This window comes from Cervus elaphus, chromosome 14 (genome assembly GCF_910594005.1).
Source record: "Cervus elaphus chromosome 14, mCerEla1.1, whole genome shotgun sequence".
Lineage (NCBI taxonomy): Eukaryota > Metazoa > Chordata > Mammalia > Artiodactyla > Cervidae > Cervus > Cervus elaphus.
In genome coordinates, this window is record NC_057828.1 from 49,256,889 (window position 1) to 49,281,501 (window position 24,613).

Below are 24,613 nucleotides of genomic sequence, written 5' to 3' on the forward strand. Positions count from 1 at the left end.
AGGGCACCCTGGAGAAACAGAAGGAGGGAGCCATGGAGGCCGCCCTGAGCGAAGACCACCTGGTACATTTGGAAGACTTTACCACGTACCCAGGGCGCTGGTGGCCCTCCCCGGGGCCTGGGGGAACGAGGGAGCCCCATCTCACCTCGTCGGTGATCTGGCCTCCGAAGGTCACCCATGTTCCTGGAAGGAGAGACACAGGCTGAAGTCAGAGAATGCCCCCAGGGATGCTAGTTCTTCCCAGGGTGCTTAGACCTCAGGTAGCCGGACATGGCGGTGCGGGGAGAAGGCAGCCATGGGCCACCTTGCTGCTCTGCGTGAGCGTGTGCTGGGCACGTGTGGACTCCTGGCCTTTGGGGCAAGTCTCTGTCTCTTGGGGCCAAGGAACGAAGGGGACAGTAAGCGCCCAGAGCAGGCAGCTGGCTGGTGGGCTGTGACGGGTTTGTTGGGGCTCTTGCCACTGCAACTCCTATTCCGGGGACACCCTGTGGGCAGCAGGGCTAGGGCTGTCTCTTTGAAGATGCGCTGGTTTGACAGCTGTGTCCTCACACTTGCTGGGTGGTGTGTGTGTGTGTGTGTGTGTACATGTGCACTGTGAGGTGGAGAGACAGCATGTTCTCAGAACAGAGATCATATCTGGCAAAAGGAAAAAAAGGGCAAAATCTGACTGCTCTTCATGAGGGACCCTGTTATGTAAGGAAAGAAGGTGCTGGCTTGGGGGGCAGGGGGCTTCCTTGGTTCTCTGCTGCTGGGCAGGGGGCTGTGTGTGCAGAGCGCCCTGGTGTTCACTAAGGCTGCATCTCTGTCCCCCTCCCTGTCCTAGGCCCCTCCCCCATGGCCTCTTGGTTGCCACGGCAACCAAGCCTCTCCTTTCCCCCAACCCTGGCTCCGGGTGAAACTCCCTCCCCTCACCCCCAGAGGTGACCCCTTCAGCCTTCCCACCACCCCTGCTTCTGTGGGCACCACGGCACTGAGAGGCCCCCACACTCACCGAGCCCCAGGCAGGAGACCCGCAGGCCCGACTTGCCCAGGTTCCTGGAAGACAAACATGGTGTGAGTTCTCGGAAGCTAAGGGCAGGACCCATTGTTTCCACTGCCCAGTCTCCCGAACCCCCCACGCATGTCGTTTAAGGCTCTGAAGGCCAGGGGTCCTTTGGAGAGAAGCCTGCTGCTCACCCACCCTGGGGTAAAGGTCCATCTGTCCCCCACCCCACACACCAGGGCATGGCCATGTTGCTGGGACAGGCCATGCTGTGACCACCGCAGGGCCCTGGAAGCCACCGTTGGGGGAGAACATGGAATGGGCCTCGTGTTGTTTCATGGGCTGAAACAAGACTGGGTCAGGCCTTGCGGACCCTCTCTCGTGAGAAGCTTCTCTTTGCATTTCTTTAGTTCCACATCTGCGTTTTGTGTATCTTCACTTCCCCTCTTCGTGGAGTACAGGACAAGTTAGTCTCACATCCCCTGGGCCATGTGGCCCCTGGACCTGTCTCTCTGTAGGAGGAATCAGGGGAGATGAGAGCTCCATGGAGGGGCGCCCGTGCCCGCAGCAGGCCTGACCCCCAGCCAGAGCCACGGAGGAGGGCAAGAGCCAGACTGACCCCTGGTGGCACACGTCCTGGTCAGGATTAGTGGCCACAGCTGCGTGGGCTGCCTGGGGCCCCACCACAGGCCTGCTTAGTGCCTGCCAGATGGGGCCTGTCCCGGGCCCATGGGGACCAGCTGCAGGCTGTCATTAATGCCTTCAGGGGGTCACAGAGGGCGGCAGCGCCCTGCTGAGGCCTGGGCTTCCTGTCCGGCCTGGTCTGTCCCTCCCGCCAAGGCTGGCTGGGCTGGAGCCTGCCCGAGGGCAGCGGGCAGGGTGGCCCTGTCACCAATTCCCCAAAAGCTCAGTGCGGCAGGCAATCCCCTTTTTCTGATATCCTGTTTTACAGAAGAGCACCCTGGGAGAAAGTTGGATTCCACCCAGACTTTGAGAACACGCTCCCCACCCCAGTGGTGGCCCCCTCTCCAGCCTTTTATGGAAGCCGCCTGGATGGTGAGGTTAACAAGTGGCAGGGCACAAGTCCACCTCCCTCCTGAGACATCCCGGTCCTGGGACCTGCCTTGGCTGTGATACCCTACAGGTGGGAAGCCAGAGAGCTGTGAGAGATGCACAGGGTGGACCCCAGCCTCCTTTCCCAGGGCCCTTGGATGTTTCTCACTTCAGTGGGTGCTGTGTCCTGTTTTTCTACCCCACGTGGGTGGCCCCCTGGGAAGCAGATGTGGGGCTAGCCTGACCCTCCCCTCTCTGACCTTCTGCAGCCTCAGTTTCCCCGGTTACAAGATCCCTGGACCCTGCCCACATCACAGCTGGTTGTTGATTGGGGGTGGATAGAATAAACTCCTAAGCAGTTTGATAACAGTTTGTCACCAAATTTAAGTAGTTCTAAATTGCCCAGCTTTCTCGTTACATTTCCATGAAAATCAGCCCAGCCACTGGCCCACTGTTCCTACAGGATATGCTGGTAGTTTTTCCTAAATGAGGACATGATAGCAGCTGTTTTCTTTTCCAGAGAGGGGAGTGGATCGGCAGTGGCTACAGGCAGAGGCTCAGAAGCTGTAGTTCAAACTCTGCTTCGACCTTCCTGGCTGTATGCCTGCCCCTGGGTGTATCATGTAACCACCTGAAGCCTCAGTGAGCTCATCTATAGAATGGGCTTGAGATGCTGCCTCTCTCAGGGGGTTGCTGTGAGGATGAAATGGGATAACATGTGTGCCTGGGCAAAGGGACACAGAACACTGACTCTGCAGGAGTCTCATTTTCAAGAAAGCACAGCACTGGGGTGGGGTGGGGTGGACTGCAGCCTTTTCCTTATTTGAGAAACAATGTATAAATCAAATAGGCTTTAAATGTTACCACGTTAAAAAAGGAACTCAAGTTTCCCCTTGTGTTTATTTTTTTTCTATAAATCAGTGAAATAATCTACTAATGCCCTCAGCATTGCTTGCATATTCCAACCCAGAGCCACTTGGTTTGTGACCCTAGAAAGAGGCGTGATTCATAACTCCGTTAGGTGATAGATGTTAACTAAACCGATGGTGGTGATCATGTCACAACAGGTAAATGTATCAAATCATCACATTGTACCTTAAACTTATGCAATGTTATGGGTCAATTATATCTCCAAAAACAGGGAAAAAATACTTGGAATATTCTTGATTTAGCTTCAGACTTGAGAGGAGAGATCTGAAATACAGTATGTATGAAATTCCAGAGTTGATGACTCGAACACATTCTTTAAATATTTTCTTATATAGTTTAAATCATGCTTGAATTGATGTTGCTTGCTAAGTAGAAAGTGAACTTGTGTTTTGTTATGTATAAAGAAATAGGAATTAAAAAGGAATTAAAGAAAGAAAGAAAAGCACAATGACATCACTTATAGACCCTGCATCAGGCCAGTTCTTTTTAGCAGGTTAGCTAGTTTATCTTACACCAGTGAGAAAATACTTCGGGTGAGAAATTAGAATGCTGCTTAGGAGTGGTCCGATAACAAAGCATCAGGGACTAAAAGTTCTAATCAGTAGTCTTAACCATTTTGGGTCATAAACCCCTTTGAGAAGCCTTCCCTGGAAATGAGCACAGTCATGAAAACCTTTAGAACCCTGTTTGTGATGCCTGGGTGTTTGAAGACCTGGGCACCTGGTCTGGATAAATCCAGGTGCTGGGAGGGAGACTGAGCCCCCCGCCTCTCTAAAACCACCCTCAGGCATGATGGTGGAGGAGCAATTTCCCGGCCAGGTTCTGCAGAAGGTGAAGTTTTAGGTCTGTCCTCCTGCAACTGCCCTTCATCAGTGTGCAACTAAGTGCCTGCACGCACAGCTTGTTCAGGGGCTGGGCGGCTTTAGTAGCAGACAGGTGAGGACACAGGACAGCAGGCTGAGCCCACCTGTGTCTGTGGTTGAAGAGAGGCGACCGCCCTCGCCCATCAGAAGGGGCTCCGAGTTTCCTCGGACGGATGTAGGGTGCTTGGTGATGCAGCTGTGGCTCCACCCACCGCCCACAGGAATAATTTAGCAAAACTAGGACACCACGCCATGCTGCAATTACCCCGCTCAAGTTGTTTCCCTGTTAAAATGATGGTATTAGTTCTGCCATCCGCTGCCAGGCCTCCGGAGGAGGAATGAGAAAGGACAGGGTATCTCCGGGCTGGAAGCTTTATAAATACGGCAGCTTGGTGGGGGTGGGGGCAGCCCAACAGAGCACAGCTTCGTGTGGACCTGGGCTGGAGACACGCTGCCACTCACAACTTTCTACGTGGGGAAAGCATTTCCTACAGGTTTTCTTCCCCTAATTAAAACTCGCCACAGTGATATAATAGTTGGCTAAATCCCTAAACCCCGATAATGTTAGTCTTTATTAATTTGTCTCCTGGCCCTCCTGTGGTCTGGAAAAATGGCTAATGAGGACTCAGGGATTTAACCTTTGCTGGAGGAAAACAGTGACGTTTTTCATGCAGCACCGCCCCCCTCCACCCCAATGGGCCACACCCTTAAACACTGCATTTCACATTCTAGGCAATTATGCATCCTTTAAAAATAGCTGTTCAGGGCCTTTAACTTCAGCCATCTGGGCAAGGGACAAAAATGTGGTCAGGTGATGGAAAGCAACTTGGCCTTGGAGAAGGTTTGATGGGCAGGGATGCTGGGGTTTCCTGTCAGCTGTCACCCTGCAGGGGATTATCTGTTTACAGCCCTGCCCGCCCCCAGACTCCAGGCTTCCTACGACGGACCTGGGCTACCAGACCTTTGCCATCAGATTGCATCTGGCAGCCACAGGTCCTGGGGGTGCTTGTTGGTTTAAAGTGGGGCTGAGAAGCCCAGGCCTGGGACCAGACCCTCAGGATCCAGTGCTGGACCCTCTTTTTACTCACAGGCCTTGGGGTCTCCCCTCCTCCACACTGAGCATCTCTATTGCTCAGTGCCAAAGGGACCCTTTGGCAAGAATGTGCACCCCGGTGGCACAGGCCACACCACGCTCAGTGCCACTGTGAAGGGCCAGCTCCTTAAGGAGGTGGTCAGTAGTGGGTGTTCCTGGATCAGGCCCCCTGTAGCTCCCACCTACATGTACCCTGGCTGTGATCCTGGGAGAGTCATCATGGAACAACCCCATCAGGCAGGGATCCGGTGCTCAGCAGAGGTGTCTGGTGGTTTGGGTTCTGACTTCCATTTCAGCTCTGAGACTATACACCTACAAGGAAATGAGCCCACCTTCTCCCTCTTACCACCAAGGCAAGCTCCCCAGGCCTTGCCACCTGTAAGGACAGGTGGGGTCCCCCAGGGTGGAAAGCTGGGGCTGGGGTCTCAGACTCTGAACCCTCTGACCCAGCGAGCACCTCCCTACACTGCCTGTCTTGCCTTCAGTGCCTCCAACATGTCACACACACACACATACACAGGCATGCATACACACAGATACACATACACACAGGTACACACACACACTGGTGCACACACACAGAGATTCATACACAGTTGCAGATATACAGAGATCCACACACAGATCGATACACACAGGTGCACACACACTGGTGCACACACACACATGCACACACAAGTGCACACATACAGATGCACACATAGATGCACATACACCAATGCACACACAGATCCATACACACTGGTGCACATACACAGATGTACACACAAGTGCACATAAACAGATGCACACATAGGTGCACACATAGATGCACACACACACACACACACACACAGATGTACACACATAGGTGCACACAGTAATCTTAAGCATTCAGGCTCTTTGATGTCCAATCTTCAACGGATCTTAAGATCTTGGCAGGGAAATCCTGTCAATAGCCACATTTCCTGTGTACATTATCCTTCATACTTTTAGAAATGGTCTCACTCTTTTGATGATCTTAGGATTGACTTAAAAGTCTCGGCAGGTAACATGTATCTAAACTAAAAAATAGATTCTGTTTACTCTTTGTTTTTGGTTCCCACTTAACAAAAGATAAACCACCAGAGTTTCTAGAAGAGAATTCTGCTCTGAATTGTCCTTACTGAATTGAGAGGATGGATGGGAACAAAAGCTCTGTACCCCAAAGACCCATAAGAGCATGTCAAATGTCCCCAAAGATCCAGGGCAGGAGGGTTACAGGTGGAGATGCAGAAGGCCTTGTTATCCCAGAATTCATCTTGAGGAGGCCTGGGACTTATGACACGGGTCCTTCACATGAGGTCCATTTTCTGGGCACTGGTTTAAGGTTTAAGCTAGAGGTTTAAGCCACACAGCTCATTTCTTAGGATCCATTCTTTCAATACTTTTCAAGTTGGTACCAACCAAGACTGAAGCGACTTAGCAGCAGCAGCAATACCAGCTAGAAACCCATCCTCCTCCAATACAACCAGATTCTTCTGCAGCCTTTTCTGAGGTTGGTGGCCCATGTGATTTGAGTCTCAGAGAGCAGAGTTGGAAACCAGGGACCTAACTTAGCTTTTCTGGTTCATGAAGATGGTTTGTGGTAAGAACTACCCTTTCCCTGGAACATCATTCTCAAAGCGCTCAAGGCTCTAAGTACAGAGAAACTCGTGAGTAAGAAAGGCCAGATTCCACATGCACTAATACATGATGTTTGCTTTTGTCTTCCTGACTCACTTCACTCTGTGTGACACTCTCTAGGTCCATCCTTGTCTCTACAAATGACCCAATTTCATTTGTTTTTATGGCTGAATAATATTCCATTGTTATTTGCAAAGCAGAAATAGAGACACAGATGTGGGGAACAAACATATGGGTACCAAGGGAGAAAGAGGGGGAAGAGGAACTGGGAGATTGGGATTGACACATATACACTATTGATACTATGTATAAAATAGATAACTAATGAGAACCCAATGTATAGCACAGAGAACTCTATTTAACATGCTGCAGTGACCTGAATGGGAAGGAAATCCAAAAAGGAGGTGGTATATGTATATATAAACTTGATTCACTTTGCTGTAAACAGAAGAAACTAATACAGCATTGTAAAGCAACTCTCCTTCAACAAAAATTATTAAGAAAATTATAGGAAGGCCAGACCTCTAGCTGGGTGACCCAGGGGTCCAGGGTTCAGATCCAGCCCTCCTTTTGCACCTGGGGGCATCCCATTGGGCATCTGAGCAAGACCCTGGGTAGGGCAAGGGGGGAAGCAAGGAATGTCAGGAAGGCCCCGCTGACACTGGACCTTTGCATGCTCTCTACGTACAGAGTCCCCCCAGAGCACGTGGGGGGCTGGGCCCAAGCAGAGGGACACACAGAAGCCAGGTCTGAGCCCTTAGCAGAGAACTCCAGCTGCTGCCTGTGCCCTGCAGAGGCTGAATCCTGCTGTAGAGGAATCTGGGTCTGGGGTTCGGCTCAGGTCAAGGAGTGGGGGAAGATTAACTCTATCACATGGTTCACTCTATATCCCTGACTCTTAAACTGAGGTTTGTCAAGGTGGCTTAGCTGCAAAGGTATCAGACCACTCAGGGGGCATTCCTGAGGCCTGTGTGCCCAGGGGGAGGGCAGGGCACCTGTGGTCATTGCCCTGGGGCTGCCAGGAAGAGGAAGTATCACACAGTATCTGACATGGGGTGGGGCGTGCTCAGCTCTAGTGACAACCCCCAGCCCCTGCCCCCAGGAAGGGAAACAAACAGGCAGAAGGAGAGAAAAGGCATCATCATCCCTCCCCACCAACGATGGGGAAGAAACCGGGGCCTGACCCTGACCTCGATTTTATTTCTCCCCCCACATCTGCCAAGCTCCCCCAGACACTGTGGGGAGGGCAACCCTGCCCCGCACAGCCCCGCGCACTGCATACCTATACTTCATCCCGGGCTGCTTCACGCTGGCGTCGCCTGCGCTCGGGAGGCTCTGCACCGACAGCTGTCCCAGGCTCCGGGCCACCATGGCCACCGCACGGAAGCGGCCTCGGGTGCCCAGGCTGGGGCTGCTGGCCGCTGGCCGGCCCAGCCGCTCCTCAGGGCCCCGGCCCTTGAGGCCGTGCTCCGAGCATACGAAGGACACCTGCATGTCGCCGGCGATCAGCTCCTGACCACGTCCCCTCTCTTTCTGGGCTCCAAGGTCATCTGCCCCTGGAAGCCCCTCTCCGCCTGGGACAAGACTTTATCCCAGAAGCTGAAGGAGCTGCCAGAAGTGAAGATTTCCAAAGGCAATGATGTAGAAAAAGCCCATGTGGTCTCAGACAGAAGAGAGTCAAATTTCCAGAAATGTGCTAGAGAAGATCTGATCAGATAGAACTCAGAAACCCAGGGGTGGGGGGGAATGCCATTTTCTCTCCCTTCTCTGCGGGTCCGTCCTCTGCCCCACCTGGTCTGGCTCTGCCCGCCTGAACCCCCAGCCCAGCTGTGTCCAGCAGGGCTGGGCTGCCAGTAACTCGCGACCAATGAGCGACACTGCCGTCCTCTGACAGCAGGAGGGGGAGGGAGGGTGTCTCCCATCAGTGTGGCAGCCAGGGGGTTCGGGAAGCAGCTGCTTCTCCAGGCTTCCCCAGGTCTCTCAGAGGGAGCCTGGGTCTGCTCACCGTGGCTGTTGAGACTCCCACCAAGTCAATGAGGTGACTGGCGAGAGGCGCGGGAGGTGTGGGAGGCATCTGGCGATTCATTATTAATGAAGCGGATGCACAAGCCGCCCGGCTGCCCTGGCCGATCCCCGGGAGGCCAGCACGGGTGCTCCAGGCTGACAGCTGCTCAGCTGGGACTGGACGAGGCAGGCACTGCAGCCGAGTGGACGGCTGAGCGTGCAGGCAGTCGGCCTGGCCAACTCTGTCCCGTGGCGATTCTCATCCAAGAAAACAAGGCTGCAACCAGGTTTTGGCACAAGAAGTCAAATCACCAGAGATCTGGAGGAGAGAGGGCCACTCTTTCTGAATGGTAATGACCCAGGTGAAGTGAGGAAAGAAGCCTGCGGTCTCAGAGACCTGAGACGCTCCAGCCCTCTCACAGTACTTAGCTTGCAGCTGAGGCTCAATAAACACTTTTAGAGTGAATGTATGAATAAACTAAGGAATGAATGAATGGATGGAAGGATGGATGAATGAATGAATGAAAATCCTCTGCTTTAGCCCAGCCTCCTTTCCCACACTAAGGGGATCAGGATGAAGATGGGAACAAGCTCTTCTGGAACAAGGTTAAGGGCTTCCCTGAAACCCTGAGAGATGCCCCCATTGGCAGGAAGGGCTGGCTTTGCTCTCTGACCCCAAGCATGCCACTCTCACCCTGCAGGGTGGCCCTCGCCATGGCTGACTTTTAGGTCCCTTCCTGCCCTGTGACTGAGAAGGAGAGGGTGGATGGGAGGCAGGTGGTCAGGCTCTGCTGCTAATTTGCTGTATGATCCCAGGCGAGTGTCCCGCCATCTCTGAGTTCTGGACTTCCACTGACAGAATGAGGTGGCTGGCCCGAGGACCACTCTGTCCCTCAGGAGCCGGCTCTGCAGGAACCTTGCACGCCTGCTGGCTATCTAGCCTGTGCTCTGACAGGACTCAGAGAAGAAGCCACCCTGAGATGTTCACAGAGGACGGTGGCTGCACTTGCTCTCAGATCTGGCCCTGCCTTTTTGAGAAGTTAATAATAAAACCTTGCTCCGTCCAGTCCCAGCCCCGCTGCTCCCGAGCTGGGCAGCCAGGGGCAAGTGACTCCCTCCCCAAGCCTCAGTGCTCTTGGGTCCAGTGCAGGTCACCAGGGCATTCAGATCACAAAAGTGCTCACACTGGGGTCCGGTCCTCAGGAAGCACTCCCACTATCCCTCAGCAGAGAAGAAGGGCTTTCTGGCCATGGAGTTAGGAGAGGCCCTTGGGAGAGACTCTCCCCACCCCCAATCGGTAAGTGTACCCTGTCTGTCCTCCCCATGGCCTGACTCGGCAGCAGGAACCACTCCCCAGGGGGGGACCTGGTCCTGGGGACAAAGGAGGGCAGAGCTGGTACCTTTGCCAAGGGGGCCCTGGCAGGTCACAGACGCCACCTGTGGAGGCCAGTAGGGGCCCCTCAGGATCCACAGGCCAGTGCTGCCTTCCTCTTCCACCTGCCTGGCGTGGGTCCCTGAGTCCCTCGGGTGACGGGCGATGGGAAGGAGGCAGGGCAGGCTGCAGTGCTGGCCCCTCTACGAGCTGGGCCCTCTACCAACTGGGCCCTGCACTTGAAGACAATAGACCCTGGCTCTCAGGAAGCCCACACACCTGCTGAAGAGGCTGCAGGTGGCAAAGACCCTGTCTCTGGCTCCTCCCCAGGCTTGTGGAGCTTACAGTCCACAGCAGGGGTGCTCAATACCTGAGCAGGATGCTAGAGGAGCTTGTTACAAATGCAGATTCCTGGGCCCCAACCACACCTACGGAATCAGCAGCTCTAGGGCTGGGCCTGGGAAAATGCATTTCTTTTTCCGATGTGGATCATTTTTAAAGTCTTTACTGAATTTGTTACAATATTGCTTCCATTTTATGTTTTGGTTTTTTGGCCCCGAGGCATGTGGGATCTTAGCTTCCCGACCAGGGATCGAACCTGCACCTCCTGCATTGGAAGGTGAAGTCTTAACCACTGAACCGCCAGAGCAGTCCTGGGAAGCTGTGTTTTTATCAAGAGATTTGAGTGATGCTATGCACTGGCCTGAAGGGTGTGGAGATCCTCTACTTCATTCCATCTCACTCGGTTCTCTGTGCACTGGCAAATCATTGGATCCCACAAGGGACGGCATCTCACTATGGATCCCACAGGGGACAGCATCTCACTATGGATTCCTCAGGGTTGCTCTTAACCAGATGGTGTCCTCTGAGCTTTAAGTGAGATTCACAAAGACTTAGTCACCACAGTGTGTAAAAGGTCACCCATCTCACCTCCCAATCCAGCAATTCCACTCCTAGGTATGTGCCCAGAGAAATGAAAACATAACGCCCATGCCAAAACTTGAACACAAATGTCCACAGCAGTATTACTCATCACAGCCCCAAAGTTGTAGCAACCCAAATGTCTAACAACAGATAAAATAACGAACGAACAAACAAAATGTAGTCTATATCCACACAGTAGAATGTTATTCAGCCATACAAAGCATGACGTACTGACACAGGTCCCAACATGGATGATCCTGGAAAACATCATGCTAAGAGAAGGAAACGAGTCATGGGCATGCTAAGTCGCTTCAGTCGAGTCTGACTCTTTGAGAACCTATGAACAGTAGCCCACCAGGCTCCTCTGTCCATGGCATTCTCCAGGCAGGAACACTGGAGTGGGTTGCAGTTTCCTCCTCCAGGGGATCTTCCTGACCCAGGGATCAAACCTGTGTCTCTTAGGTCTCCTGCATTGGCAGGCGGGTTCTTTAAGGCCATGTACTGTATGATTCCATTCATATGAAATGTTCAGGGGACTTCCCTGGTGGTGCCATGGTTGGGAATCCGCTTGCCAATGCAGGGCACACGAGTTTGATCCCTGGTCCAGGAAGATCCCACCTGCCTCGGAGCAGCTAGGCCCGTGTGCCACAATTACTGAGCCTGCACACTGCAACTGCTGAGTCAGTCCCGTGTGCCTAGAGCCCGTGCTCCGCTTGGCCACAAGAGAAGCCGCTGCAGTGAGAAAACCGCGCTCCACAACTAGAGGGTAGCTCCCGCTCACCACAACTAGAGAGAGCCCGCACAAAGCAATGAAGACCCAGTGCAGCCAAAATAAATAAAATAAAAAAAAAAAGCATTCAGAATAGGCAAATCCATAGAGACAGAAAGCAGATTAGTGACTCTAGGGGGTGGGGGGAGTGGAGAATCAGGGAATGATAGCTAATGTGGGTATGGGATTTCCTTATGGGGGTGACAAAAATGTTCCAAAATTGGCAATTTTTGCACAGTTATATGAATATACTAAAACCATTAAATTGTAAGAGTTGGACATGAATGAGTGACAGAACAACAAATGGGTATATGGTATGTGAATTATATCTCAGTATAGCTGTTACTGAAAAAAAATGTCAACGCTTTCAAAAGACTCTGGGCCTGCACTCTTGCTGTTCCCTATGGCAGTGCCCTTCCTGTTTCCCTGCCTTTTAACTCCCTGTCATCCCCTGGCATCAGCTGAGATAGTACATGCCGTGTGAAGCAGTCTCCCCCGCTTCTCAAGCACCAATAAACCTTCCTTCCTCTGGGTGTCAGACCTCAGCCTCCCCAGTGATACCAGAGGCCTGGGGGCCACACAGGAGCCACTCTCCCAGGACTCTTGCACCTGGCCCGGTGTAGAGTCCCCAGTCTCCGCTCAAGCCTCTGTAACGCATTGTGGGGACGGTGGGAATGGACGTCTGACCTCAGAACCTGCCCTGGGAACCCAGGGCAAATGTGGCGGGTCCAGCAGAGAACTGCTGAGCGGAGGAGTTGGTCGGGTGGGTTTGCGCAGCTGGAACTTTCCACGTGCCTCAGACAGGGGTCACAAACTCTTAATGTACTTAGAAAATCACAAGAAAAGACAAGAGGGGAAAACCAAAAGCATAAGACCTCAACCTGAACTTGCCACAATTAAATGTCACTCCAAAGGGTCTCTCCTTTCAAACGTGTTTTGGTGAAGAAGTGAGACCCAGAAAAGGGCTTGGTGTAGAAACATCAAGTGTGGATGGTTTTGAGCCACAGCAGATTTGGGGTTCTTTTTCTGCCTCTCCAGGACCTGCTGTTGTTAAAACAAAGTGGCTGGTTCCTGCCGTGATGAATCTGAGGGGCAGCCACCCCGAGTAAAAGCCCTGCTGTGTCCACAGAATGCCACCAAAGAGAATTCCTTACAACAGGAGCTTCTGGCATGGTGCCTGGGATCCATCCCAACCTGCCCCAGGGGGCTGGGGAGACCCGTGGATCATGGCACGGCAGCTCTTCCAGAATGACTGGCTCGTCTCACCACTTCTCTCCCTCCCTCCCTCGCTTCCCATCTGCTTGATGGCCACACAGAACATGAGATGCTTCTCCAGGTGCTTCTGTTGGTACCCATGATACTCCAAGACGGTTTCTCTCTCACCAGGAGCCAAGCCTGGAGCTTTGGTTTCCATCACTACCTTATTTAGTCCTCAGGACAATTCTATGAGGAAGTGACTATAGTCTCTGCTTTCCAGATGGGGACACTGAGACCTGGGGAGACCACATGACTTGTCCAGAGCTGGGTTCCCCCCCAGGACACTCAGTGACATTCCTGCAGGCTTGGGAGTTGAGTCAGCCCTGGTGACCCAGTGTGGGTTGAAACATGTCCCCCAAAGGGACAAGTCCATGTTCTAACTCCTAGCACCCATGAATGTGACCATCTTCAGAAAAAGAATCTTTGTAGATGTCATGACATAAAGAGGAGGTGACTGGGGTGAGCCCTAAATCCAATGATTGCTGTACTCATGAGGAGAGGAGAATTTGGAGACTGACAGAGACACACAGAGGGAAAATAGTCATGTGAAGGCAGAGACAGAGATTGGAGTGATGTGTCTATAGACAAAGTCAAGGAAGCACAGACATATTATAGAAAGCAAGCCTATGGTTGCCAAAGGGGAAGGGCTATTGTTGTTCAGTCACTAAGTCATGTCCTATTTTCTGTGACCCCATGGACTGCAGCACACCAGGTTTCCCTGTCTTTCACTATCTCCCAGAGTTTGCTCAAACTCATGTCCATCAAGTCAGTGATACCATCCAACCACCTCATCCTCTGTCGCCTCCTTCTCCTCCTGACTTTAATTTTTCCCAGGATCAGGGCCTTTTCCAATGAGTTGGCTCTTCCCATCAGGTGGCCAAAGTATTGGCGCTTCAGGTTCAGCATCAGTCCTTCCAATGAATATTCAGGGTTGATTTCCTTTAGGATTGACTGGTTTGATCCCCTTGCAGTCCAAGGGACTTTCAAGAGTCTTTTCCAGCATCACAATTGGAAAGAATTACATCAATTCTTCAGCACTCAGCTTTCTTTATGGTTCAATTCTTATATCCATAAATGACTACTGGAAAAACTCTGACAATATGGACCTTTGTTGGCAAAGTAATGTCTCTACTTTTTAATATGCTGTCTAGGTTTGTCATAGCTTTTCTTCCAAGGAGCAAATGTCTTTTAATTTCATGGCTGCAGTCACCATTTGCAGTGATTTTGGAGCCCAAGAAAATAAAACCTGTCACTGTTTTCCACTCCCAATTGGGCGATTGGGAGTGACATATACACACTACTATATACAAAATAGGTAATTAATAAGGACCTATTACACAGCATAGGGAACCTACCCAGTACTCTGTAATGACCTAAATGGGAAAAGAATCTAAAAGAGACTGGATATGTGCGTGTGTATAACTGATGCACTTGGCTGTAAACCTGAAACTAACACAACATGGTGAAGAAACCATTCTCCAATTAAAATTATAAAAAAAGCCAAGGTTGGATCTTTCCCGAGAGCCTTCAGAGGGAGTGTGGCCCTGCTGACCCCTGGCTTTTGGACTTCTGGGCTCCCGATCGTGAGAGAATAAATAGCTGCTGTTCTGGGCTTCTGTGTGGTGTGTGCTGTGTTAGGGCAACCCCTAACACTGATATAGGACCAGCTCAAGGTAGACCTGCCCTGCCTGTCACCCGAGACTGGTCCACTCACCAATCCTCGCCTGTCTTTCCTCCTGCCCCTCCTCCTTCTTCCTACCCATCCTTTAAGACACACCTGGCTTCCCAGATTTTTCAAGGAAGTTTTCTCTGACTGGCCAAGCTTGAAGTGACCTCCTGTGAATAAATGAGCAAGTCTGTTTGATGAGCTTGACCACGAATCAGATACTGTCTGTGATTCCTGTAAGAGGCTAGTGGTAAGAGGCCACACTCTAGAGTCAAAAACTGCAAGAAGGTAGGACCCTGCACCCTGCCAGAAGTTCATGGCCAAGGCTCGTTGCCCAGGGCTCCCTGCCCTCCAGGCCGCAGCAGAGAGTCTCAAACGCAGCTTCCAGTCCTGCTGCCGAGGAAGCAGCAGGAAAGAGACATTTCCAGAAGGAGAATGTTCTGAAAAGTGGGTTAAGACTAAGACTGGGAAACACCAGCCAGCCAGTACTTACAGAGGTTTGGACTGCTCTAGATGCTGAGAACAGACAAAGGTCATGCTGTCAGCGGGATGCAGACGCGCAAAAACAATGCAAGAGGTTAGTGGGCTTGAGGGTGACTCACTGGGCATCTGTTTAGACCAGGTGGTGGGGAAAGTCTCTCTGAGGCCAAAGTTGTGCTGATGGGAGGGAGCCGGCCCTGTGAAAATCTGGAGGATGCATCCTCTGGGGGACACTGAGGATGTGCAAGGACTGCGGGATGCAGTGAGCTCCTTTGAGATACGAATGAAAGGCAGGCGCACCCTGAGCGGGAAAAAGAGGAGTACAGGCCAAAATCAGAGGCAGCGTGTGCGGGATCCAGTGGGGAGTTTGGGTTCCTTCCCAGGGCCGTGTGTGGCAGAAGAGGAGCGTCCTTGAACCAGGGTCCAGTGTCCACCTGGCACCACATGGGCCCGAGACCACAGCTGCTGCCCTGTCTCAGGCCACACATCCGGACCCTCCATCACTGCAGCCAGCTGGATGTGGGAAGGGGGAGCTGACACAGGGACTGTGGAAATTTTAAAATTCAGTGCCTTTTTTTTTTTTTTTTAAAACAGCAGGAGTTGAGGACCGTTTTTAAAAAAAGGGTGAAGTTAACATGAAATCTTTTCCCAGCTGCAGGCTCAGTTCAACTGATAATGTGTTGGGCCGGCGGCATGGTGTTCGCCTTGCTCCACCAGGCAGCACTTATCTGGAGGCGTTATCTTTTTCACATTAATATTTAAGACCAGGTTTAACAGAGTCCCAGCCCAGCTGCTGCTGGGAACATTAACCTTGGAAGGGCATTTATCTGGGATCTTTCATAACTGGTGGCCATGGTTCCAGAGGCTCTCTTCCCAGTTAACTGAAATTCCTGGGTACAGCCACATGAAATCCACCAGATGAATAAAGGGCCCCACAGTGTGACTACCTCTGGCCCATCAGATGCTAAAGGCTCAAGTGGTTTTCTTGTCAACCCTGCTGCTTGTGAAGCAAGGTTCTCAGGGTGTTTCAGCCCCACGGTTGTTAGTCCATCAAGCTTCAGATGTGACACAGACCTTTTTCTTAGAGTGTCAGGAAAATAGGACATTTTCCTAGGATCCACAACCCTAAGCTGTGTTCGGGTCCTAGGGCTGTTGCAAGAGAGTTCATCGAACTGGGGGGCTTTGAGCAACGGAACTTGGTTCTCTCACATCAACGGGGGCCAGAAGGCTGAAATCTGGGTGTGGGCATGGCAGGGCTCTCTCTGTAGGCTCCAGGGGAGGGTCTGTCCTGGCCTTGGCCAGCCTCTGGTGACCACAGTCCTTGGCCTGTGGCCACATCACTCTAATTTCTGCCTCCACCATTACAAAGCCTCTTCCCTGTGCATCTTCATTGGGCCTCTTATTAGGACACCAGGCATTGGATTTAGGGCCCACCCGACTCCAGTGTAAGCTCATCTAATTACATCTGTACAGATCCTATTTCCAAGTAGCCTCACAATCTAGGCTTCTGGGTGGATGAAATTTGGAGGGACATAATTCACCCCAGGGCACCCTCCATCACAAATGATATCTATACTTGATGGAGCTGGGGTCTCCCAGGAGGAGGACAATCCCCTGGCCTCTTCCCTTGGCCTCCCCTCTACTGCTCTTGTCTTCCTCACTCTGGCCCAGGCCTTCTTTTCTCAAATGTTCCCCTGTCCCCTTGAACTGGAAGGTTCTTCCCCACCACTTCCAGTGGTCCTCCTTTCAGATGGCTGGAGTCTCAGCTGTCCCTGGCCTCCCTGACTCTCTTAGGCCATTTATCTGCTTTTTCTCTGTCACCCCCCAACCAGGATGGAACATCCAAGAGGGTGGGGAGGGACCCTGTCTGTCCTGGTTATGCAATGTCTGCAAGCCTGTTGCCTGGAGTCAAGTAGGTCCTCAAATATTTCTGAATTAATTAAAGGATGCTGATATTACAATAATTTGGCCACCTGATGTGAAGATCTGACTCATTGGAAAAGACCCTGATGCTGGGAAAGAAAGATTGAGGGTAGAAGGAGAAGAGGGTGACAGAAGATGAGATGGTTGGAAGGCATCACTGATTCAATGGGCACGAACTTGGGCAGACTCTGGGAGATAGTGAGGGATAAGGAGGCCTGGCGTGCTGCAGTCCATGGGGTCGCAAAGAGTTAGACACAACTTAGCAACTGAACAACAAATAGCCGAACAGCAACAATCAATGACTTGGGCTTCCCAGGAGGCCCAGTGGTAAAGAATCCCCCTGCCAACGCAGGAAATGAAGGTTTGATCCCTGGGTTGGGAAGATCCCCTGGAGAAGGGAATGGTAACCCATTCCAGTATTCTTGCCTGGAGAATCCCGTGGACAGAGGAGCCTGGTGTGATACAGTCCATAGGGTTGCAGAGTCGGACATGACTTAGTGACTGAACAGCAAGAACAACATCAATGGATAGCTCCCCACCCCACCCAAAAAAAGAAGAAAATTCAGACCCTCTTCTCCCTCTTGAGAAATCTCCAACAGAATCAGGAGGTCCTTAGGGCCAGTCTCGCTGACCCTTTGTCTTTCTTTTACGTCTGGATTTTTAGAATGCAAAGCCTTAAGAATTCTGCCACCTACTGGACTCAGGGCAGAAGTGCTTTATATCTTTAAATGACAACCACGTGCTCATGCAATGACCCCTGAAGACCCAAACACTTGTCCACAGGAGAAAATGTTTTAGCAACAGGGCTGGTCTCTGTTCCAGTCTCCAGAGAATAGCCAGATAACGCCTGGGATCTGTGGTAGGTGGAAATCAAATCAAATATAGGATACCCACGTAAATCTAGACTTGAGATAAACAACAAATAACTTCTGGTGTAAGTATGTCCCGATTAGGGCATAAACTTGTTATTTGTTTGAAATTCAGATTTAACTGGGTGCTCTGTATTTTTATTTGCTAGATCTGGCAACTGAACACAGACTGAGCAGAAGTGGGGAGGAGGCTTTTTCTGGGTGACTGGCTCTGGCCAGTGCTTGTCCCTGGAAGGCACAGGAATAAAGCTGAATATTGGTCATTTACAGACTCAGCTGCCAGCTCTGGGGCTCTCTGGCCACTTTCCGAGGAGAAAGGGGGTGGGTCGGTACACTGTCACAGATGCTGATTCCAATGACAAGCGAGCTAAACAGAGTGTCCTTCTGAGTTTCCAACAGAATGAGCCCTACAAGCCCATCATCCGAGAACCAGGGACACCCAAACCACAGCCTTTGCTAATCACAGCTTTAAGCGTAGTCACAGCAACCAGTTCAGAGGCCACCTATTGAAAAACACTTCCCATGGAAAGGACAGCCCAACCCAAGCACATCTTGGTCCCTGGGACCTCGCATGGTCTGATACTGCCATGGATTTGTGGGTAGAGATGAGGAATCGAGGACTTTCCCCTAATTAGTGCTTCGTGCTTGTGCTCAGTTGCTAAGTCGTGTCCGACTCTTTGCGACCCCACGGACTGCAGCTCGCCAGGCTCCTCTGTCCATGGGATTCTCCAGGTAAGAATACTGGAGTGTGGTGTCATTCCCTCCTCCAGGGGATCTTACTGACCTGGGGATCAAACCCGCATCTCCTGCAACTCTTGCATGGGCTGGTGGATTCTTTACCACTGAGCCATTTGGGGAGCAATTCGTATTAGTCAACCCGTAATAATTAACACATCCCAGTGAGATAGCAAGAAGACGGATGACATAGTAAGTATACTCTGCTGCAAAGTTTTTTCAAAAAAACACCGTCTCCCCATGGAAGAGACACCAAACACTGCAGTGCTTATCTCTGGAGGAGAGGACTGTGCAGACCCTCGTTTTTCCTCTGTTACACATTCCTCTACAGTGAGCATTCTGCTTTTGCTTTTGGCCTGCCACGAAGCATGTGGGGTTTCAGTTCCCTGACCAAGGATCAAACCCATGACCCCCGTAGTGGAAGCTCGGAGACCTAACCACTGAACCGCCAAGGGACGCCCTACGGTCAGTATTCTTAAACCCCAAGAATTTACCTCAGTTGACAACAAAGTGGTTACCCTGTTTCCTGGGCTGCACCCCTTTCGCCGCAGCCCTCGCCTCGTCCAGGGGACCTCCTGCCCCGCCCAGCGCCCTGCCCCGCCCCTTACCGGTACTTCATGCCAGTGCGCCGGGCGGTGCAGCCCTCCAGGGAGAGGCCGTGCATGCGCAGGAAGCTCTCCATGTTCCTGGCCTGGGCGGCCGCCCGCACCTCCCGCAGCCGCTGCAGCTCCAGCGTGTCGGTCTGGCGGACGGGGTGCAGGGCCCAGTCCGAGTGACACCTGCTGCTCACGCTCCTCAGGCTCTCGCTGTACGTCATGGACAACATGGTCCCACCCGGCCTGGGAGCCGCCGCTGTCCGGATGGGAAACGCCCAGTGGTGATGGGTTAGAGAGCTATGCCAACCTCAGTTCCTTGGGCTGGACGCTGGCCCTGGGGGTAGGGGCGGCGGCAGAGACACATCCTCCAGCTAGAGCGGCCACCCAGGGGTCCTGGGCCCTGGGGACAGGGCCCCGGCCCCGGGATGTAACCACCTCTTGACATGAGGTTCTTGGTCCTCAAAGCTGTGCTGGCGGGGAACTCTGGCTGAGCCACCCCCTCTGTCCCCTGCACCCACGAGACAAGCACGGGTGAAGCTGTGTTCTAGGTGGGCGATGTCAAAAGAGCGCTCCAGATGAGAACAGGGCAGGAGCATGCAGAGAGCCCGGCCCCCAGAGCGGAGGACTTTACGGCGCCCCAGGAGCTGTTCGCTGGATAAAATCAGCTACAGGGCCAACCCGGAAGCAGCGTAAGCACACCTGTCGCTGAAGCAAACTCTCGTGTGATTTTGTCGGGGGTGTCGCACCCCCGGGGAAGGCCCTACTTGTTCACAGACTGGTGAAAGCAGTGCTATCCACACCGGCATTCTCTGCTTGTAGAAAGCGCCACTGCGCCAGCGCAGTTCTTTGGCTCCATGCGCAAAAGAATTATGTCACAGTTCAGTTTTTGCAACAGAAAACTGAGCGGATGCATTTAAGGAGGGAGTGAGGCGGGGGCAGGGGGAGGGAAAAGGTTGGGAAATTGCAAAGCTTAAATGTTAAAACCCACTGCTAAATCGTCACCTGAAGGGATGATTATACTCAGAAACTAAAAACGTTAAGTGTCCATCAATAGGGAAACTGGCTATGTACATGATGGTCCATCCATAGAATGGAAATCTGTGCAGCCTTCAGGAGTGAGGTGTCTCTGCGTGAACTGATAGGCAATGAGCCCCAGGAGGCAGAGTCAAGAAAGACTAGGCGAGGGGAACACATGTGTGCATGGAATGCTGCCCTGTGTCAATGCACACACACATGTGAACGGATCAGTGAAGGGCTGCACCATGGTTGCACGTTAACATCCTACAGGGGCTTTGACCGGGCAACGCGGACATGGTCACAGGAGGCAGGGGCTATGCTACAGTCCAGGGACTCCCTTCTCCCCCCTACACCGACCATGGACCTCCATCCCAGCCCAGATGCCTGCACAGGGGCCCCAGTATTGTCACCATCACTGAGTCAGGTGAGATTCACCTTTTCAGCTGGGTCAGCTGGGCCAGCCCGGGAGGTGGAGGGACCAGCTCTGTCCCCACCTGTGCCCCAAGGGAGAACAAGCTCCATTATCCTGGGAAGGGCTGGGGGCTATCCTGGGGCCTGAGACAGCTGCAGAGTCCCTGAGGGTAGAGATGGTGCTGGAGCCGCCTGGGCTGGTCCTTCCTCATGTGAGCTCCCCACCCCCACCTGACACTTCAATGCCCCTTCTCCGTGGCAGGTGTCATCACCTGTCAGACCACAGGTATCTCTATCACCTTGTTTGCTAAGCTGATCCTCCTGAAAGTCAGGTCCAAGAAGAAAGGGACTCTTCTGTCCACCTTCACTACTGTGTGCAAGCACGCTAAGCACCTAGAGCAGGGGCTGGGCTGGCCCAGCTGATGGGGAGGGGCTGGGCTGGCCCCTGATCAGGCCAAGCTCTCTACAGGCTGCCTTCTCCTGGCCGGGACTTGCATCACCATGGTTCAGACCCACGGGGAGGGGGCTGCAAGGCCTGGAACCCCTGGATTCCCACAGGGTTTAGACTAAGGTCTCTCTGATGGGTGCTTCTGCCGGCAGGCACACCCCAACACAAAAATCCCCACTTTTCCGGAGAATCACATTGCCGACAACAGAGGGGCCCCAGGCTCGAGGTGTGGGGGGGTGGCCCAGGAAATGGCACCTCGGAAGCCCTCGGGGTGGGCAGCACCAACTCCCTCCTTCCCTCCACATGCACGCTGCCCACAACCCGTCAAGCAGCTGCTTCAGAGGCAGCTGTGTAGCCTGTGACTCGTGGCCTGCGTGGGGCAAAAGCAGACCACTCCTGGCTTCCCTGGGGGTCTGTGTTCAGAGAGACCAGCTGGGTGGGGAGCAGCTGCAGGGCACCTCCCGAAAAACAGGGTTAAACTCAGACACACACGTTCCCAGCCCGGCCCAGCCAGGCTGAGATCAATAGCCATTAGCTTTCAAGACATTACCCGCAAAAAGCCATCCTGGTCTGGCTCCAGAAATCTAGCCACAGCCTCAGGGCTGCAGTAACTGTGTGGCTGAGTGGCCCAGTTATGGGCAGGGGCAGCCCTGTGTGTCACCTGCTTGGTGTGACCCAGGCAGGTACCTGGACCACTCTGAGCCTCAGTTTCCACATCTGTGAAATGGGACAGGCAGAGGCCTATTGTGCTGGCTGCTGTGGGCGAAATGGAACCATCCTGGATAACTGGACAGGGGTTGCCCTTGCAGTGGGAGAGTGCTGTGTGTGGGAGGTGGCTGCCAACCATGAGACGTGGAACGTGGTACCAGTCATGATAAGTGGCGTGGGCACAAAAATACACAAGACAGGGTGGAGGGGAGACCAGCCAGCAGGCAGGAGCCTTACCATGGGCCTGAATGGTTCTAGGGGCCATGCAGGACGAAATGTAAACTCTATCCATTGCCCCTGGTCTTGCAGAGTCACACATTCCTAATGAGACAAACTTGGTGGGTGCTGCCAGGAATTGGAGGGAGCCTCTCTGTAGGGTTCTCGTGCAGGCTAAATCTTGTGCATGCTAAATTGCTCAAGAGTCATATCTGACTCTTTGCAACCCCATGGACTCTGGCCCACCAGGCGCCTCTGTCCATGAGCTTCTCCAGGCAAGAGTACTGGAGTGAGTTGCCATGCCCTCCTCCGGGGAATCTTCCTGACCCAGGGATTGAACCCATGTCTCTTAGGTCTCCTGTATTGGCAGTGGGGTTCCTTACCACTACTGCCACCTGGCAATCATGTCTGGGAGATAGTGAAGGACAGGGAAACCTCGCATGCTGTAGTCCATGGGGTTGTCAGATATGACTTAGAGACTGAACAGCAACTATCTCTGTGGGGACTGGGGTCTCCCCTGCCTGTCATCTCTCCTATCTTGTGTTATAGTGGCCTTGGGAGGGGCCCGCGGGTGGGGTAGGGCCACCAGCCACACAGAGGGAGCCCAGAGCCTGCCGCTGGGTGAAAGGGTCCCCCCGGCACAGGGCAGGCTCAGGTCAGGGGACTTGTGGGAGGAGACGTGGGCTGTGGGTGGGCACAGTGGCCCCTGGCCTGGGGTGGAGGGCAAGGCTGCAGTGCTCACAAGGGGTCTGTGCCCCAGGGGCAGAGCACAGTGAGGATGGAGCTGGGACACCTTCCTCGTCCTAAGGTCCTTGAGGGAGGCAAGACACAGAGGGACTCTGGCGGTGACAGTGCTGCCCAGCAGGAGAGGACAGGGAAATAAGCTGGCTCCTGCGCAGGCAAGCAGGGCTGGGTGCTCGGATGAGGGGCTCCGGGAAGACACCCCTTGTTGGAACTCCTCCCTTGGCCACCTGATTTCTCAGTGACCCCAACCTCTCTCTCCTCCTCTTTGCCACTCTGCCCACTCACCTCAAGAAGAATTAGCTTTCCTTAACAACCATTGCTAACTAAAGACCCTACAGGGTCCCCTCTGCACTGGGGCCTGCCTTTTGCAAATCTGTCCCTGTGGATGGGGACCTGGGGAATTCATGTGAAGGGACCCCGTGACACAGAAAAATGGAAAGAAGACATTAACCTCATTAAGCCGCGGGAATCGCAACCTTGCTGAACAGCCTTCCACCTGGGATTCCTGAACCGAGATCTGTTTACTGGGAGCCACCAAAGCCCGAGATGTGGGATCCAGAAGGAACCCGGAAGGTCTCTTTGAAATGGCAACATGTGTCTGGACACCAGAGAAACCGGCCAGAGTTCCCAAAGCGGGCGCGCATGGAGGCAGGGGGCATCATTTACTAGGGTTCACCAGGCGTCTACAGAGCTGATGCGGCATCATTCCGGGGCACAACTCGAAAATGCAGGGCATTGCATCAGGGGAAAAACAAAATCATTTTTGCTCGAGAACCATCAGTAAGCCAAGGCCCAAAGAAACAGCCCCCAGCTCTCTCAGGCCTGTGTTTCCAAACAGACCTTTCAGACAGCACCCAGCCTCCTGTTGCCATCATTCTTGGGGAAACTGGAAAATGCTGGGTCTTAATGGGGAACCCAACGGGGTACCAGCTGGAGTCCAGGTCCCCCAGATGGGCAGAGAGGCAGGGCTGGGAGGCAAGCAGGCTTAAGCAGCAGAACGCCCACCCTCCTTCCTCCTGTGGTTACCTAGGACTAGCTTTCTTTTTGAGGTTTCCCACTTTGAAAATATATAGAGGGTCTCATTTCAGATCAGCCAAATGCATCCCAAATGCTGTCCATTCCCGGGGTGGCTGTCCCGCAGCAGCATCTCCCCCCCACCAAGGAGGCGGCTGCCACTTGCCTCCTGAGCTGAAGGGACCACTCACCTGCCTCGCTGGCGTCTGCTGGTTAAAAGGGACACAGTCTGATTTACTAGGGCTCACCAGGCATCTACAGAGCTGATGCGGCAGCTCTTTCATTAGGGAGTGTCACTGCAGGACGTCAGAAGCAGTCGGTGAATGAGAGGTCCCACAAGGGTCGGGTTTGGAGGCAGTGAGTCCATTAGTCCTATTAGGGCGTCTGCATCTCAGTGAGAGAGGCTGAATTATTCACGAGCGCGCCTCTTCCCCTAAAAGCCCGGGAAGTGCGGTTCCGTAGTGCAGTCTGGCAAGGCAGCCTCCTGCGCTCTGGCTGGGAGGGGGAACCGGCTGGGGTCCTGCCATTCCCCTGGGCGCATGCTCCCCTGCCTGGAGAGACTGGACCCTGGGAGGAGGCGCAGGCTGGGCTTTCTGGTCTTTGAGGAAGGGATCCAGGCTGGTTGGCTTTCTTCCCACCACGTTCTTAACTATCTGCAAATGGGGGAGCCCAGGGGCCCACAGCATAAGACCACCACCCACAGTGAATGGGTGGGGGTCTGGCGAGACAGGCCCTCAGCACACACAGATGGACGCCCTGCCTCCCTCTTCCGGGACGCGCCCCAGATTGTATGTCCTATGCTGCCAGGACCTACATATGGACAGAAGGTTTCTGCAGTTCGCTGTGAAGACACCACACGGAGACCCTTCCTCACTGTCCTGAGCTAGGGTTCAGA

The 24,613-nt window shown here is 53.1% G+C and overlaps 1 protein-coding gene across 6 annotated transcripts in view; it reads right to left on the reverse strand.

Moving 5' to 3' along the window:
* The window catches only part of KCNAB2 (potassium voltage-gated channel subfamily A regulatory beta subunit 2), a 96,600-nt gene that overhangs the window by 27,995 nt on the left and 43,992 nt on the right, over nucleotides 1–24,613 (reverse strand). For 4 of the 6 annotated variants that reach the window (XM_043923322.1, XM_043923319.1, XM_043923321.1 and 1 more), the window contains 2 exons: nucleotides 992–1,035; nucleotides 146–183 (listed from right to left, as the gene is read on the reverse strand). In XM_043923322.1, coding sequence (XP_043779257.1) covers nucleotides 146–183; nucleotides 992–1,035 — 82 coding nt within the window. Of the gene's footprint in view, nucleotides 1–145; nucleotides 184–991; nucleotides 1,036–7,847; nucleotides 10,047–19,172; nucleotides 19,622–24,613 lie in introns of those variants that run through there. The other 2 variants (XM_043923323.1, XM_043923318.1) reach the window with 2 other exon arrangements.